The sequence below is a fragment of the Nomia melanderi genome, chromosome 5, assembly GCF_051020985.1.
Source record: "Nomia melanderi isolate GNS246 chromosome 5, iyNomMela1, whole genome shotgun sequence".
In the NCBI taxonomy this organism is placed as follows: Eukaryota; Metazoa; Arthropoda; class Insecta; order Hymenoptera; family Halictidae; genus Nomia; species Nomia melanderi.
Genome location: NC_135003.1, coordinates 6,113,303 through 6,130,690, shown reverse-complemented (window position 1 = coordinate 6,130,690; position 17,388 = coordinate 6,113,303). Strand labels below are relative to the sequence as shown.

General features: G+C 31.6%; 3 protein-coding genes across 13 annotated transcripts; 1 reads left to right on the top strand and 2 right to left on the bottom strand.

The window, feature by feature from the left end:
- The first annotated feature begins 412 nt into the window (after nucleotides 1-412).
- On the top strand, nucleotides 413-2,284 carry LOC116430893 (myotrophin homolog). Its single transcript, XM_031985574.2, has 3 exons — nucleotides 413-803; nucleotides 1,063-1,173; nucleotides 1,397-2,284. Exons 1-3 carry the CDS (start codon nucleotides 735-737, stop codon nucleotides 1,571-1,573), a joined length of 357 nt encoding a protein of 118 aa, XP_031841434.1. The 5' UTR covers nucleotides 413-734; the 3' UTR covers nucleotides 1,574-2,284.
- Nucleotides 2,241-10,136, bottom strand: egg (SET domain bifurcated histone lysine methyltransferase eggless). 6 transcript variants are annotated; one of them, XM_031985565.2, is made up of 14 exons: nucleotides 10,033-10,136; nucleotides 7,281-7,512; nucleotides 7,063-7,192; nucleotides 6,821-6,964; nucleotides 6,376-6,737; nucleotides 6,064-6,293; nucleotides 5,590-5,998; nucleotides 5,267-5,503; nucleotides 4,844-5,188; nucleotides 4,600-4,767; nucleotides 4,030-4,338; nucleotides 3,682-3,947; nucleotides 3,274-3,604; nucleotides 2,241-3,036 (listed from the first exon to the last, which is right to left on the bottom strand). In XM_031985565.2, exons 2-14 carry the CDS (start codon nucleotides 7,509-7,511, stop codon nucleotides 2,830-2,832), a joined length of 3,369 nt encoding a protein of 1,122 aa, XP_031841425.1. In that variant the 5' UTR covers nucleotide 7,512; nucleotides 10,033-10,136; the 3' UTR covers nucleotides 2,241-2,829. The 6 variants fall into 6 exon arrangements, with proteins under 6 accessions (XP_031841425.1, XP_076223663.1, XP_031841428.1 ...); XM_076367548.1 differs by lacking the exon at nucleotides 10,033-10,136 and adding an exon at nucleotides 8,673-8,809; XM_031985568.2 differs by lacking the exon at nucleotides 10,033-10,136 and adding an exon at nucleotides 8,154-8,188.
- Nucleotides 10,137-11,460: 1,324 nt separating this feature from the next.
- LOC116430892 (serine/threonine-protein kinase SIK3) lies at nucleotides 11,461-17,223 on the bottom strand. Of its 6 annotated transcripts, none has more exons than XM_031985569.2 (13): nucleotides 16,986-17,223; nucleotides 15,941-16,237; nucleotides 15,667-15,837; nucleotides 15,475-15,598; nucleotides 15,281-15,401; nucleotides 14,952-15,189; nucleotides 14,556-14,880; nucleotides 14,347-14,480; nucleotides 14,120-14,279; nucleotides 13,352-13,489; nucleotides 12,690-12,911; nucleotides 12,400-12,596; nucleotides 11,461-11,967 (listed from the first exon to the last, which is right to left on the bottom strand). In XM_031985569.2, exons 1-13 carry the CDS (start codon nucleotides 17,136-17,138, stop codon nucleotides 11,464-11,466), a joined length of 2,784 nt encoding a protein of 927 aa, XP_031841429.1. In that variant the 5' UTR covers nucleotides 17,139-17,223; the 3' UTR covers nucleotides 11,461-11,463. The 6 variants fall into 6 exon arrangements, with proteins under 6 accessions (XP_031841429.1, XP_031841430.1, XP_031841431.1 ...); XM_031985570.2 differs by having other exon boundaries at nucleotides 12,690-12,908; XM_031985571.2 differs by having other exon boundaries at nucleotides 12,690-12,863.
- Between the last annotated feature and the right edge of the window lie 165 nt (nucleotides 17,224-17,388).

The window sequence follows — 17,388 nt, the reverse complement described above, 5'->3', positions numbered from 1 at the left end:
TACAATTTATTTAAAAAACTTACGTGAATTTACCGATTATTAATCGTTGATTTATATTATTCACAATTGATAATATGACTCTGCAAATCAGAAAAACAGATTATATGTTTAATTGCAAAAATATCTTCTTGGTTTCCCGCCTGTTTTCAAATCGCCTTACATTCGCGCTAAATCGAAGCATACCAAAAAATAAAATGCATAAAAATTATATTGCGATTTATGTTTTATTATATTAACCTATCAAACAGTTATTAAACAGAATGTTTAAATATGTATAATTTCTTAACGGTAAATAATTAATCCATAGCAGGTTATAGATACAGCAATGTGATTTTTGCGTGGTTGAAAAAGTTTGAAAGTATTTTCAATGGCGCTGCTATCGTAACGCAATTGGAAAAAATCTTGTAGAAGATAAAATTAGAACAATAAATAATGCTTCACTTTTCGTTGGTAAACAAAATTTCTAATTTAAATGTCACATTCGCATTTATAAACTTCTAAAATGTTATTAAATCATTTCGTGGTGCGCCTGACGTTGGTACTATGAACGCAGGCATAAAGGTTTCGTTTTCCTGTTACATATGTTGGCAGCGCAGAAAAATTGTTCCAGCGAAATTCGCTATTTAACCAAATTTAATGGACGTGAGAGCAAGTGTGAACTGATTAGAATAAACGTGTACGTTCGAGAGGCTGTGCGTTCCAAACGGCAAATCTTTCAATAACCCAGAATAAAAATGAGTGAACTCGTTTGGGGTATAAAAAATGGTGATTTGGAGCAAGTGCGGGATATCGTTGAAAATAAGGCAAATACAAGACGTTCAATCTCCTTTCTCTTATCGTTTTCTTGACTGTCGGCTAATCGGAAATGTCACAATGATATATTTCTTAAAATTTTGCATTACATACGTCAAATATTTTACTATTTTTTGCACGCAAAAAATTGTCTTTTAAAGTTGTTGATTAATAGAGTATTTAATAAGTTATTTCTTATTTCCCTTTCAAATATCACTTGTGTTTTTTCAATGAATTTGTATGTCTTAAAAATATATATTTTATCAACAGAATATTGATGTTAATCAAATGATTGATGGAAGGACACCACTGCATTATGCAGCTGATTATGGCCAAAGTGAAGTTGTCAGATATCTTTTGGATAAGGGTGCAAATGCAAATGTAAATATTTTTTTAAAGTTTAGATTAGTATGTGTGATAGAAGATTAAGAATGGTTTATGTAAAATTCCTTAAACAGTTTGTGAATAGAATTATAAAGTTAAAGGTTTGATTACACACTTGTGTATTCTCTTTTTTGTATGTATTTATAAATTTTTTGATACTCAGAAAATATATACTAATAGATTTATATATAATACATTATTATAATATGTTCTTTTATAGGCTACAGACAAGCATGGTATAACAACATTATTGGCAGCAATTTGGGAAGGACACACAAACTGTGTGAAATTGTTATTAGAAAAAGGAGCTAAACCTGATGGTCTAACACCAGACGGAGCCAGTTATTTGGATGTCGCTGAGAAAGATGAGATTAAACAGCTGCTTAAGCTTCACTAGCACAAAGCCAACCAAAACACAGAGCGATAATTTTGTTATTTTAGTATTTTAATGTTCCTCATAGGAGTATCACCATTGCTTTCTCTTAATTTTCTTGCATATGACTAGACTATCGTATTTATGCACTTTAAATTAAAAGATATAGATACACAAATGTAGTTTTATAATAATATATCGCACATTTGGAGCGTATAATCATGAACTCATAGTCTTATATGGTTATTCTTAGAGATTTCAAAGTATATATAATTTCAGCTTTAAAGTAGTGTATCGTACCAGTTCTTTTTCTTCTTTTTTTTTACAAAACTAACACAAGAACAAATTTATTTTTTAAAATATCTAATCACATATAGCAGAAGATATTTTGATACATTCATAAGATGCAGCATCGTGTTTTAAATGTTTGCTATTAATTTATAAATGTTACAAATGTTTTTTCTATACATTTTTTTTGTAAACCACTGTCAAAATAATGATTCCAATTTAGTTTAGTATTTTCGTGATAAAAGAATACATACAGAATAGTAAATGCTCTATTTGAGATATATATATATTTAAATACATAATTTAACTGAGTTTCAAGGAAAATATAAACTATAGAATGAGATTAAAGAGCTATCTTGATGGTACTAATTACTTGACATGTCTAAAAAGGTTTTAAAAGGTGTACAATAATCAAAAATAATAAGCCAATTGCATCATTGTTATGTATACAGTTGTACTTTATTATTACACCCATATGTTTATCACTTATTTATTAATTCAATACCGATTATAATATGCTAATGGAATTTTCAGAATAATGTTTAGAGCCTTCTCATATACATAAAGATTCATTTACCCGATGTCAATTATTAAAAAATGCGAAGACTGTATTACCTTCGATAGTCATAAAATATATTATAGATATATCTTTTCAGAAACCTTACGTTGTTTAGAATAATAAAAGAATGCATTGTAATAACATATTGAAATTATCTCAGGAAGAGACATTACAATTTACAAAATGCAATATAATTTGTTCTGCGCGACAAGCCTGCTTTATTTTGTAAATTAGCTTATATTTTAATGAATAATAAATATAACAAAACAAACATGAATATAATCTATATATAAATTTTCTACTCACAATTTTATTATTTTTTTTAATCTTACAGTTTAGTACTATAGAATGCGTACTTAAAAAGAAGAGAGACTTAGAAAACATAAATGTAAGAATCCTAATTTTATTCTTCCTAGATAAAGTGTTGCATATATTATAAAAGTCGACCTCTACAATTAGATGCGCCACACTTGCATATGATAACTTTACCCGGTATACTTCCGACATCATAACTATAGTTCCATGTTAATTCTTGACCCGCTCTTATATAATTTAAAGCGAAAAATGCCACCCATGGAAATCTCACGTCGTGCGTGTCAACAAATACATTCTGAACAAAAACGTTCGGATCACAAGAGTGCTGTAATCATCAAGCAAACATAGTTTTATTGTACAAGTAATATTTTAGGAAAAAAAATTTTTATTACATATTGTTGTAATGATTTTAATCATTTAGGGCATTAATTATTCAATTACTATAATAATGATATATTCATTCGTAAATCTAAATACCGTTTTTCTTATATACTTCAATTTAAATTTCAGTAATTTAGTTCTTAAACGAAAATCATTAAAAAATGACGTATATTTTACTTACATTTAAATACCGTCCAATATTCCCTGTTGTTTTAGCATCCATTATATAAACAGCTTCATCCTCGCCGAAGAAATCTCTCACCGACTTAAACTTAGGCCTCTCTAATTGTGCTGGCTCAACTGTAGGATCAAATCTACTTGGTTCACGTCTACCAATTCTATTTTCTTCTTCATCGCTTATCGTGATTGCCTCTTGATCATTCGAACGATTTTCACTAGCTGATGGTTTCGAAAGAGTTTCAGAATTTTTAGTAATAACTCCGTCTTCACTGTTCTCTTCTGATTCGTCTAGGATAGTAATCTCTTCTCGTTTTCGTTTTCTAAGTCGTTTTCTGAATTGATGCATGATATTATTAAGATATTCGTATAGAAATTATGTAAAATACTGGAAATTATTACATTCAGTTACCTGATGGATGAAGGATCTGAACGAACTACATTGAAGTTTGCATATTTACTAATATCAAAATCCTCATCTGAATCATTTGTATTTGCTCTCGTGTAGTCTTCATCATCGCTTGTCATGGACTTTTTTTTATCTTCAGGAGTAGATATTGGCATTTCTGGCTCAAGGACATCACTCTCATAACCTTCTTTAATTCCTTCCACTACTTCAACGTAATCTAATTCAGCCAAATATTCATCTCCGTAATTTTTGCCACCTTCATTGGCTCCCTGCAAAGTATGATTAAGATTATAACATTTCTTTTATTTATTATTATTCGTCATCGTTCTATCGATGTCCATTACAAATTACCTGTTCCGTAAGCAATCTTCCTGCGTATATACAAACAAACGAGCCCAGAGGGATATCATTTAGACATCTAATGCCCCAACCCCTGGGAGCTGTTTTAAACACTTGTAATTTTAATGTTAGCGGATGTTGCACCACCCTATTTAGACAAGTTTTTACAGCACATTTACATCCTGAATTACATTCATAAATTCCAGTGGTTACTGGTTCTGGTAGACGTTTATACACATAACCAACAGACGTATTCGGTACTCTTCCTCCAAGAGTCGCACCTTGTATTGTTAATTGCCAGCACTGACACTTTGTTTTGTCCTGTACGATAAAAAAGTAACGTCATAAATTAAAACGCAGATATTAACCCCCTAATCGCAGGCAACGTGGAAATCGCGGTCAAAATATTTTGTAAAATATTCCTGCTTAATTGAGTTTAACCTTTCTAGAATATTTTATCAGGCTATTGTTAGTTATCATCTGTCCCGTTAGTTAGTTAGTTTTTATCCAATTCTCAAGATTAAAGAGTTAATTAAATATAACTAGTATTCATAATATTCTATCTTCACTCTGGTAACATACTTGACAATCGTCTTCGCAATCACAGCTACATAGAAAATTCGGATCTAGATTAAGGTTGACACCTTCAGTGGGTTCCCTTTTAGTACTATAACTAATAGTATCTGGTTGAGTATGATCCAATTCATTGACACACGGTATGGGTACATTTTCTACTCCGTAACTAAGATCCTTGAAATTGAATACATAAATTTAGTTGCAACAAGTAAATCATTAACTAAATTCGATAACTCGAAGCTTTACTCACTTTTATATTGATGAAACATTTATCTAAAACAAACTCCGCCAAACAATGTACCCAGTGATCAAAGTCAAATAAATCAACAGACATTGGACTACCCGTCTTACGAAGGTACTGATGTAATTCCTCCATATTTCGTAATCTGATGCCGCATGGTGCTTGATACAATGTAATTTTTTTACCTTTCGGATATTTACAAAGTTGTCGATTCCAACCACAGAGTAATGGAATCGAGAGAGGTGAATATCCTCTTAAATCATCAGGTGTGAATGATATACCTTGAACACATTGTGGACCACATTTATGTGGAACAAACTTTTTCGTCTGAATCTTATTTTGCGTTTGATAATACTGAAACAGAAGGAAAATTCTTAGCATTTATCTTTTATCCGATCGATTCGCATAAATTGTTTTGTACAATATATTTACAACTATGCTATGCGAAGGTTTCGTTTCTGTACTCGGATTATACGCGTTCGTGTCAACAACATTTTGCTTTTTAGTAGTACTCTTCCTTGCAACGGCACGCGCTTGTTGTGGTGCACTGGGAGTAGTAACACTTATGTTTTCATTAACTGTAACACTTTGTGCTTTTTCTGCTTGAGAAATTCTATCTTCTTCTGGTTCTACATTAGATGTATATTCTACATAAGGTAAATTACTTTTCTGAAATATTAATAAATTTAATTTTGGTAAATAACCTCCATGGAAAAAAAATAGAAAACAATAATTTCATTAACTAATAAACTTACATTGGTAATAGCAGGAAGTCTATGTCGTGTTGGAGTATTAACAGAAGCATGATGTCCTTGTTGCCTAGCATTTGCTTTCAAGAGTTCAAGATACAGAGGCCCCAATCTGGCGGATCCTCTATAAATCCACTCTGTTCTGCCATCAGCATCAAAATGCATCTGTACTAAACTCGCATCTACTTGTACTACCCTGGCAATCCACCATTTGCCATTCCATTCTGTTTTTACTACTTGTCCCGTTTGTAATTTTACCATTGGCCTTTCAGGATATGTTTCAATATACTTTTTCACAAATTCTCGTGATTCGTTCGGAATATCTTCCCATACCTTGGAAGAAGATTCAGCAACTAAATAAATGTGGTTGTGCTCAACATACTGAGCATATCCGTCATCAAAGAATATCAAATACCTAATTATTATAATAAAATTGTATTAGAAGAAAATTTGACATGTGAAATCTTGTACTTAACATACCTGTATTTGTTTGTAGCTTTCGGTGGTTCTGCTATAACACCACTGTAAAAGTTACTAGACGTAACATCTCTAAAGACCGCAACTACTCTAGTACCAACTGGAATTATCACTTGACTAGTTACAGCAGGTGCAAGTTGTTTGCCAGGAACAGATTTCACAATTGAATTATACTTCTTCTGCAGTAACTTTACACGACAGTGCAGTGGAATTCTCGAAACTATAGTATGCACCTGATACATTCGATTAGAATGATGATTAAATATTAATATAAAACTATTTTGCGAAAACATATAGAATAGTTCATTTATATACCTTTGCTTTATTCCATGGCATAAGTGGATGTTTCATAATATAGACAATAGAATCTATTTCTACTTGTGGTTTCACAAGTGGACCAGTTGGAGGTAAATCCAACGCTAAAATTTGCTTATTGTCTTGCTCGATAGGTAAAATCTCTGGTTGACTATCTTGTAGTATCGCAGGTGGTACTCGCACTTGTGTAACTTTTTTCGTAGCCACCAATGGGTATAAAGCATTATCCGAAATCCCATCATCTATTTGAAGCTCTTGAAGCATTTGAATTTGTGGCCTGTATTCATTGTATAAATTGTTACGCAGTGTATCCATAGTACGCATTAAATCTTTAACTGTTTTGTCCAAAACTTCTTTCTCTTCTGTTCCAAAAAATTATATCATATGATCTTATACATGTATAATAAATATATGTATCTATAAATTCTGCAAAATAGTGGTGTACCATTTATTTTATCCCATTGTTTTTTTAGTATATCATGGGATTCCTTTATTTGATAATCAACATCATATTTCTCAATAATATTTTTTAAAGTACTATCTAACATTTCTTCCACGCTCTCAAGCATTTCCTTTGGCAGGTATTTATCTGTAACAAGACACATCAATAGAAATTTGTACAAATACTATTTAAATTCAACGGACATTATCAATTTGTTTTAATAAAATTATTCATCTGTGTCTTACCCTCATCACATATGTCATTTTTTTTTTCATCGTCTGATTCGTCACTATCAGATATTTCTACTTCCATTGTATGATCAGGAAATTCACACTTTAATAATGGTTTATGATCCACAAAGGCTGAGACCAATTGCTATTAAGGTATAATATAAATATCAAATGAATCTTCCATCATTTTATTGCTATATACAGAAATATAAATATTTTTTTTCTAACTATACCTTTTGATGATCTAATGCCGCATTAAAACACTTTTTACATATTAAGCGTTTTTTCTTCTTTTCTGTGTTCACGCCGTAAAAAGCACATGCAAATGAAGGAGCTGATCTCATTTCCACTCCAGATGAACATTGAAAATTTATACAATTACTGTTACAAATTTTTGGACTTTTATTTTTTTTTGTACTGTCTTCTGCAGCTTCTTCATCTGAGACAAGCTCAATTACCTCCATTCTGTATGGAATCAATAATAGCAATGTAATTTACTTTGTAGTTACTTAAAAAGAATAAGAAAATTAATTACTGTTTACGTATAAATAGACTACAAATTTTTATATATTTATGATAATAAAATTTAGTGAAGTTAAAATTTCAATGAAGTTGGATACAGATTTAATGATTACCTTTACGTGTTAAAAAATTCATTTAGTTAGTAAACTTCTACCTAATTCTCGTTTTTATTAAACACTAGCTTACAAATACGTAAATTTGTATAAACGTTCGTCGTCTAACTATAAGTAAACAACAATACTGAAAGAATAGGTTATGTTAATAAGTAAAGATACAAATTTAAACATTTCAAATGTAAAATAATATAATTTATTAAAATTTGGTTTTATTACTGATCGATTAAACGAATTTTTTCCTATAAAATATTTAATATATTATCCGAAACGAACATATTCCTACTTGGCAGTTGTTTTGAAATTTGTTCAATTTTAATTCACGTAAAAATGTTTTAACATCGCGTGTTGCACTAATTCTGTAAATTTGTTTTTACTATGTTTATTTACAACGTGTAAGTTAAATAATTCCCAACACATTAAAAAACAATTCCATATATGTTTTATTTACGTCAAACTGATACGAATTACCCGGTTAAATCGAAGCTTCTACTGAACTATAGTAATGTCGAAAAATGACCGTTTCATAAATTTCGAAAAATTAGTAAGTATATACATCTTATTCGACTAACATTGTACTTACAATATTATTAAATAATTTTATAAATTCTTATATAACTATTGATGACTACAATTTGAATTAATAAGCTATTATCATTAAAAGTTGACAATTTATAAGTAATAACTATTGTTCTGAAGCTTATGGAATAGTTTATTTTAACTTTCACAATGAAGTCGTCAATTTTAAAAAATTGTTCATTATTATGAGTAAAAATTGATGTTTTGCAAAATTTAATATTAATGATATACTAACAAGTGGTAGTAATTTCTTATAAGGGCATCCTATGGCACTTTATTTAAATGATAACAAAAGGCATAGTGTTATACCTAAAATAGTATATACTAGATAGAAATATTAAAAACGCCTATGTCTTGAATATTTCTTTTATTTTTATTTTACCATATTCAATTAATATGTATTGTATCTACCTAGCCATTAGTATATTTAAAAATCACAGTCTTAGTTGAAGAATTGACAGCAGAAAATACTATCTGTATCCTATCCATATAGCAGATGTTTACAATGTACATAGTTTGTTTCTGCATACATACACACTGTATGTACCCTAAATAAAGAATTATGTATAGTGTGTTATGTACAATAATTTGGATTATGTTGACCTACACTTTCCATTGGTATGCACTGTTGTGCGTAATTGATAGCATTACCTACCCAATTTCCATCAATATAGAATTTTTCGTTCGTGAGTAAAATATTTTTATGCGCAAAGCTTTCCGTAAAATTTTGTATCAATAAAATATTTATAAAAACGATTGCTTTAGTATGTTCTTTGCGTATTATAAAATATTTAGAACAATATGTATCTTACAACGATTTATAATGAAATATACCATTTATATTAATACAAAACATTTTTATATAGTAATTTGTTTTAATGAATATCTAGAATATATTACAATATCCAATGGTATATATTCATTACGATTTTATTAAAAAATGCCCGCGTGCAAGCATTTCAATCTACGATAAAAACATTCAAAAGCAGCGATTAAAATCATAAACAAAACAGTAAACGTTATTCGTCCTATAAATGATAGAAATTGGGCATTACATGATTTAGAAAGGCTACTCTCACTTAGCTAACTAATGAAATAATTTGTTCGTGTAATTAGGAAACACGTAAGTTCATTTACGTTTTGATTTAAATAATGTAAACGCACCTTCGGTTTTTTTCCAAACCGAATCACAATGTTTAGATACATAGCCAGTATATACACAATTATTATAGGAAAATGTATATAGTAAAATATACTGTTAAGGACATTCACGTGTTAACGAAGATCCAATGAATCAGAGTATTAAAAATAGTTAGCTGAAATAGAATAGCCTGCATAATGTTCATTTCAGAGATCTCTAAATAGTATGTATCATCATTTTTACATTGAATTTCGTTATTTACATTAGTATAGAAGTATCATCACTTCCAACAAAGTCAGTTTAACTCATGATTAAAGTTGAAATACTCTAACAGAAAACGTATCAGTGCAAGTATAATGTTTACGAATTTTGTTTGCAGAATGGTAGTTTATATTTAGTAGTATACGTACTACTTTTTAATTATATCACTATACGTATTGTAAAAAAAATCAGTTATCGTCAATAAAATATGATCAATGGTTTTTGTGGACACGAAATGAACAAGTTATCGAAGTTTAATATTCTTAGCGAAGAATCGTCACGAGTACTGAAAACAATTTACACGTCAATTGTATTCTGCAAAAATACACATTGTCACTTGCACTTTGGACAAAAAACATTTTTACATACTCCTTTCTGCTCACTTTATAAACAAGTAAATTTAGAAAAATATCTTGTTTACATTATGTGAATTAAATCTTCTACTTCTTTCCGTACACGACACTAATATAATGTCTTTTATCTAATCATTGTAACATAATAATAAAAATATGTGCCAGCCTAGTTACAATTTCATGTTGCGTTAACTAGCGATTGCTATCGGATGCGCGTAACATCTTTTTGTTTTTTTCTCGTTAATAAAATCAACTGAACTCTTTGGTTACACGAGGAGAGCTAGGTTGCATATTTTCCTTTTTAAACTGCGACAATTGAACAATTTATACAGTGCAACAGTTGAAAAGTATACACTTTCCTTACATTGATACTTCCTGATTTAAAATTTTCTTGACACTATCGAGAATGAAATTAGCAAGCGAATTTCATTCTTGACAAGAATGATAAAGATAATTGATAAATTGCGACAAACGCGATACGCCAACTTTTCCTTTAAAAAAGAAAGATATACAATCGTAACTCAGTCTGTGTAGTTTTTGAACTACAAACCACGATAATGTGTTTGCGCTACTTACGAAAGATTATGTATTATATTTCTAGCTATTAAAAATTAAATTATTCAACAAAGTGGTATTTGTACCAGAAAAAAGAAGGCAATTCTTCCAGTCCCAATTAAGATAAAAGGAAAACAGAAAGATTGTATGATCATTGAGAAGTAGTATTTACAAACATGGAATATATGTATACGTTTCATGAAATTAAAATGGTTGCAATGACGATCGAATAAATATAGTAAATCCCATATAAAAGATCCCGTGGCTACATCAAAAAGATATATGCATATCATGAAAAATGCTTTGCCATCTAATCCGGTACAAAAGACTCTTCCCTTACCTAAGCTAAACAGGGCACCTGATGATGATTTAAACAGTAAATTATGTATTCGCTATCTAGTAACTTCTAACATGAAGACAAACATTCTACAAAAAGGAATGGTGTGTGTGATGTACATTACGATTAAACTTTCATGAAAATCGTCCTGTTTCGTTAATACTTAAATCGTTTAAAAAATAGCAGAACATTGTTTTGCCTGCGCAAGGGTATACACGTCTACACGTCTTTTAAAGCCTTAACGTTTAAGACTTCAAAAGTATTCGGTAGTAATATTTCCGTTTCTAACCTCATATTATGCACAAGAGACGATGCGTGTCTTTCTCTTTTCTTGATTTACACAGTTAAAATAAGAGAGAAAAGAAAGTAGGAGTAGAACATTCGAAAGTGAAGCACACTGAATGTTACATATATGAATGTACCAATACAAAGAATGGTATGCTTAAAGTACCGCTCGTATGTATGCAGCATGCATGTGCAATACTGTAATGAGTGGTGTGTGTGGCACCAGGAATGTAACGTATAAAAAAATATTATATTATAAGCTGGCTGTCGTCAAACGGTAATGCACGAGATCAGCTGCTGACAAAGTTGACTATACTGCAATTGGTCCCCACTAATTCTTCGCATTTTAATGCCTTTCACCTCCTTCTCTTCTGATTCGCATACTCTAAGTTCGATTTGAACACCTCCCGGGTATTCTAAACTGAGCCCGCTACCCTTCACTTCTTCTCTATTAAAGATGAATCCCTTTGGTGGGGCTCTCGCGTCTATAATCTGTTTGACACGACCTAATATAGCCTCACTGTTTAATCTACTTGACTCGTCTGACAAAGTGACTTCGACTTCTGTCGGTATTGATGTGTTTAATGGCCTACCGATACCACGCGTGATACTCGGTCTTAGCGGGTCGCATGGCTCGGAGATGATGAAGCTGGGAAGAGGACTGTAATGAGGTAACGCATCTTCAAGTGAATCGGGCGATGGAGATGGCGAAGGTGAACAACTGATAAGTGTTACTTGTCCCCCGAGATCTGTTATAGATATCTGAGGTGGCACCTATAATAGAAATTTAATCACATTAAACTCTGTTACATAAAAATACTTCGAATATCGTAGATCGTAGTATTTATTGTATTAAATTGAAACATGTGAAATTTGATTCTTTTTGCACAAATTGCAAACTGTTTTTTATTTATCTAATGAGAAAATAACCAAAATATTCGATAAATTTACATGTTTAAATTTCTTGCGTTATCTTTAGAAATAATTCACCAAAAGAAACTTCTTTTAACATTATACCAATATTAATACAATAAAAAAATGTAAACTATACAGAAATGCTTCGTTTTACCTACGACTACACATAATAAATGAATGATAATATTTATAACACATGCACATTCTAGAAAAACAAATAGAAAGTACATAATTGGAAAGTTCTGATATTGTGAAAAATAATATAGTTTCGAAAGCATCAAAATTACTTACTCTTGGTATCTCTACAGGATGTTCTTCTTGAATCATATCCAAAGCTGGGCTATTACTAGGCGAGTAACTAACTGGTGTTGTAGCTGGTGATCGATGATGCCTCAGTGGGCTTAAATCTAATGGTGTTGCTGGTGGTTGCGTTGGAGTACCATGCACAATGCTACCTTGCACTGTTGTCGTGGTCAGTCCACTTAAACCTGTTAAGAAAACAAATTATTGGACATGAATTAATATGAAGCATTAATTAACATAGGATAATTTGCATGCAAAAGATTTGAAATAAGGTATACCTTGCGTAATTGCTGCTACCCCTCTCTCATGTACAGGAGATCCAGGTATACTTGCAGGACTGTGCGATGGAGATGCTAACCTCTGCAACTGCTGGTATTCTTGTTGAAGCGCTTGAATTCCTGGTCCAGATGGTCCAGAGCCTTCCGACGCTCTTCGAACCGGTGAGTATCTTTCTGCAGCAACATGAGCGCTTGGTTCCTTATATGAATCTCTGTTACCTACTAAAATCAATAGAGTTTTTAATCATTTTGTTATTAAGAGTTGTGTGAATCACATTTTTTCACGTAACACTCAATGCACGTAAATGCGTGTATATGTGTGTGCAATATTTTTAGATAAGTTAACTTATCAGAATAAAATATTATTATTGTGCATGGATATATACATACACATACTATCAACCAAAATATAATCAGGTCTTTCTTTTAATGAATAAGAAAAATAGTATTCTGCAAAATTAATGACATTCGTATAACAAAATGAAATATAAATAATTAGTGTAAGTAATACTAACTCTACAAGTTTTATAGTCCTCTTTCGTTAATTTATGATCTCATTTATGACCAAAAGTATATGTAACACGATAACAGTGAATACACAATACTTAAAAGTTAAATATTTTTTACTGATACAAAATGCAAAAAAACCACACAAAAATTACCAGTGCTAGTATGGTATAAAGAAGTCTTCCTGTGATGTGGAAGCGTTGATCCTCTAAGGTGAGATGGTAAGAGCCGTGACGGGAGGTAAGCTCTATTCATCCTAGCTTCCACCTCCATAACCATTTCCGGATTTATAACTACATGCATATTACCAACCAACGAGGCATGGCAGTGCAGTAGACACAAAAAAAACCATGCAAAATCAAAAATAAAATCAAATGAAACACTATTTGTAGGCTAAAATCAAAAAGATATTAAAAAAGATGTGTGTAAATAAAGTGCGTACGTACGTTGTCTTGGGAAAAATTGTATACGTATATACGTGAAGTTAAAACTTAATAATTCAATCAAAAAATATAATACAAGGAATGTGATTAAAAAATAAAATTGAATATACAATCGCATACGGAATAGTACGATATTGCAGTAAATAAGAACCAATGTATATAATTCTTGACCGATATGCAATATATATTCTTACATCGAAGAAAGATTAATTTTGTCTCTTAGAAAAAGGAACATTTTTCATGCATGATAACACTATAAAAAAACATACCAATGTACAAATACTGCAATAGCAAAAGGATATGAACAAGGCATAATAATCATACTTACAGCTTCAAAAACAAAGAAATATAACAAGCGTTTAAACTAACCGATACAGCAAATCATAATAATCAAATCTTATTGATGTGATATGAAGTACGATATAATAAAGTGCACCAATGCTGTGCACGCGAGTACCTGAAAGATATAACCCACAATACCTGGTCTTTGCATGACGGCAGTAAGACCACTTCGTCGTCTTCTATCGCTGCCTCCACTACCAGTGCCACTATTATTGCCATTTGTATCTCCGCTTCCATTGTTGACTCCTACATTTAACGATTGAGTGCATGGTACAAGCGTTGGACTTCCAGTTTGAATCTGAAAATGACAAAAAAAATTGTTTACGAAAATTTAAAATAATTTTCAATATCCTCTAATTTCTTACAGGTTGCAGATGTTCCCTACTGCCAGGTTGACTCCATCCTCCATCATCACCGCTACCAGAGTTACTGCCATGTTGTTGATAGAAAACATGAAGATTAGCTCCACCATCCGAAGCTCTTCTTCCAAAGCTTCCCGCTGCAATTGGTTAAATACTTATTAAAAGTGGACGTAATCAATAGCATTACAAATAATTTACATCATATTACTTACTTGCTCCCATCACAGGAGGCGGTTTTAGTAAATGTTGATCCTTGATTTGAAAGTTTTGAGGAGGCTGATGTTGAACAAGAGGAAGGTTTAACGGTAGATTCGTATGAGGTAACACCTGAGGATCAGTGTTATTACACGGTAATATGGGGAGGAGTCGCAGTGTTGGATCACCAGTATTGTGATTATAATTATATGGGTATGGTGTTGGCGGCTGATGAGCTGTGTCACCAGGACCAACGGTGTGCCTTCTTGTAGTATGGTAAGGTGTTCCAGGTGTAAGTTGCATCCCGCTCCTTTCTTCTGTTTCTGCTTCGGTGTCACCGAACTTTACGAAAAAGAAAAAATTAGAAGATTACAAAAGTAACGTATCTTTTGTTGAACGTTTATAATTCTTACCTTTTCTAATTGATGCGCACCATCAGGAGCATAATCTCCTGGTAAACTTTGAATACTAGGTAAACTAGGCATTGTTGGTTCTAATCGATCAACAAGAAGATTGTATATTGCTGATACATGGTCGAAAGCATTCCCCTGAACTGCTTTTAATAATGTGTCTGCTGTGAGTCCTGGTAATCTTAACATATTTTCTAGTACTAACTGATTTAGTTGTAGTGGTACAGTCTCAGAATTACACCTACGAACATAAAATTAAACGGTCTTATGATATGAAATTTTTCATTTGTTGTCTACAAACATGATGTACTGTTAGTAATGTTTATATATACCCTCCAGGTTCTGGTTCTGTGACACCATCTCCACCCATCCAGGAGTGAGCTAAAATTTGTGAAATACTTAAACGCCTTTCAGGTTCTACTACCAACATATGTCTAATCAACTTCTCGCATTCTATAAAAATAAATGTATTATTAACATTGATAATTGTGTAGAATAAATAAGAATTGTATGGAACAAGATATACCTGCAGACATAAAGAATGGTATTCTGAATTTTCCAGAGATTACTACGGAGCGTAATAATTGCATTGTGGGTCCATCAAATGGTAATGCGCCACAAACTAGTACATATAAAACAACACCGAGACTCTGAAATTAAACATTTTATAAGATAGCAATAGTCAGATTTCTTAGGAAATTTAGGAACTGTGACATACCCATACATCAGCCCGTGGACCATCATACTGTTTTCCTTCAAAAATTTCAGGTGCAGCATATGGTGGTGACCCACACCAAGTGCTAAGCGGAACACCTGGGGTATATTCATTACTAAATCCAAAATCTGCAAGTTTTATATTATTGTCTGCATCAAGTAGCAAATTCTCAGCCTAGAATAATAGAACATAATAATGTATACACTTGTACAAAACTTGTTTCATTTTCTGATACATTCGATATGATTATATTTAATATACTGATATGAGTGTAAACCTTTAAATCTCGATGAACAACTCTTTGTTGATGAAGATAGCGGACAGCAAGGACAATTTGACGAAAAATTCTTCTTGCTTCCGGTTCTGGCATTCTTCCATTTCGCACAAGATGATCAAATATTTCTCCTCCAGGTGCGTATTCGGTAACTAAGTATATCATTTTTTCTGTCTCCATTACTTGATATAACCTTATAATATGTGGATGCCTTAATCTTTTCATTATATGTACTTCACGAAAAATTTTTGCCAGATTTTCCTCGTTCAATTTTGTTTTGTCTATTATTTTAATAGCCACCTGCAATAAAAATATAATCATAAAGTATTTAATACTAAACAATTACTAAATGTAATCCCAATATTCTTAATTGTATAAGAATCCAAAATGTATGAAATGACATATAGCTGAATATGTCTGTAGATTATGATTATACAAAAACTTGAATTATTGAAAATATATTTAATTGATAGTTGAATATTGACATATACATCAATGTATTCGTTGAATGCATGAGATGTAATAACAAAAAATATTTTATATATCTTTATACAACATACATTTTACTCTACAAATTAATCTGTGTTATCGATAGATTATCAAACAAGAATGTTTGAATTAATTCTAGTAAAATAACGAAGAGCGTACAAAGGAAAAAAAGCAACACATACGAATGTAAGTTAAAAAAACATATATCACGTACATAGATACGCGTCCCATTGATACATTATTTTTATAAACTAATGTATAATATTTTTGTTTCCAGTTTTATAAGCACATTCAACCTGGTAATAGCTGGTAATAATTTGAAAAACATCGACGAAACATATTTCAATCGATGTAGCAGTGTCTGTTGGTAATATCGTTTCGTGATATGTTTTTTGAACTTGTAGCTTCCCTCGTTCTGTGACAGCTTGTCGTTACATAAAAAACCACCGAGAACCGTAAAACAAGCCGAAATTGATGTGTCTACACCGTTATCCAGAGTTATAACGACAAAATGACGGATTCCCTGTTTGCGAGAAAAATGCATTAACAGCGGGCTCACCTTTGATTTCGTCACGACGTGGGTAGCCATTTTAACGACGGCGAAATTCCCCTTGCCAATAGTTTTCTCCAGCTCATAATAACCGACACGAATAAGTTTGTTGACAGAAAACTCCTGTGAAACCTCATTGTGCGACGTCGTCGCGGATGCCATTTTTTAATCACTTGTCTCGCTCAACTCGTTACAAATCACTTACTGTTTAGTACACCGACATTTCCAATAGAGGTGCTGGTGGTCACTGATACTCCTGTCACCTAGTGAAGCAGTTCAAATTTTAAAAAATCTTTGCGCAAACATACAAAGGGAACCAAAATTATTACTTATTGCATTGGAAATGCGTTTGATAACACTTTAAAGAAAATAACCTAGAATTATTAAGGAAAATAATATTATTTTAATATAA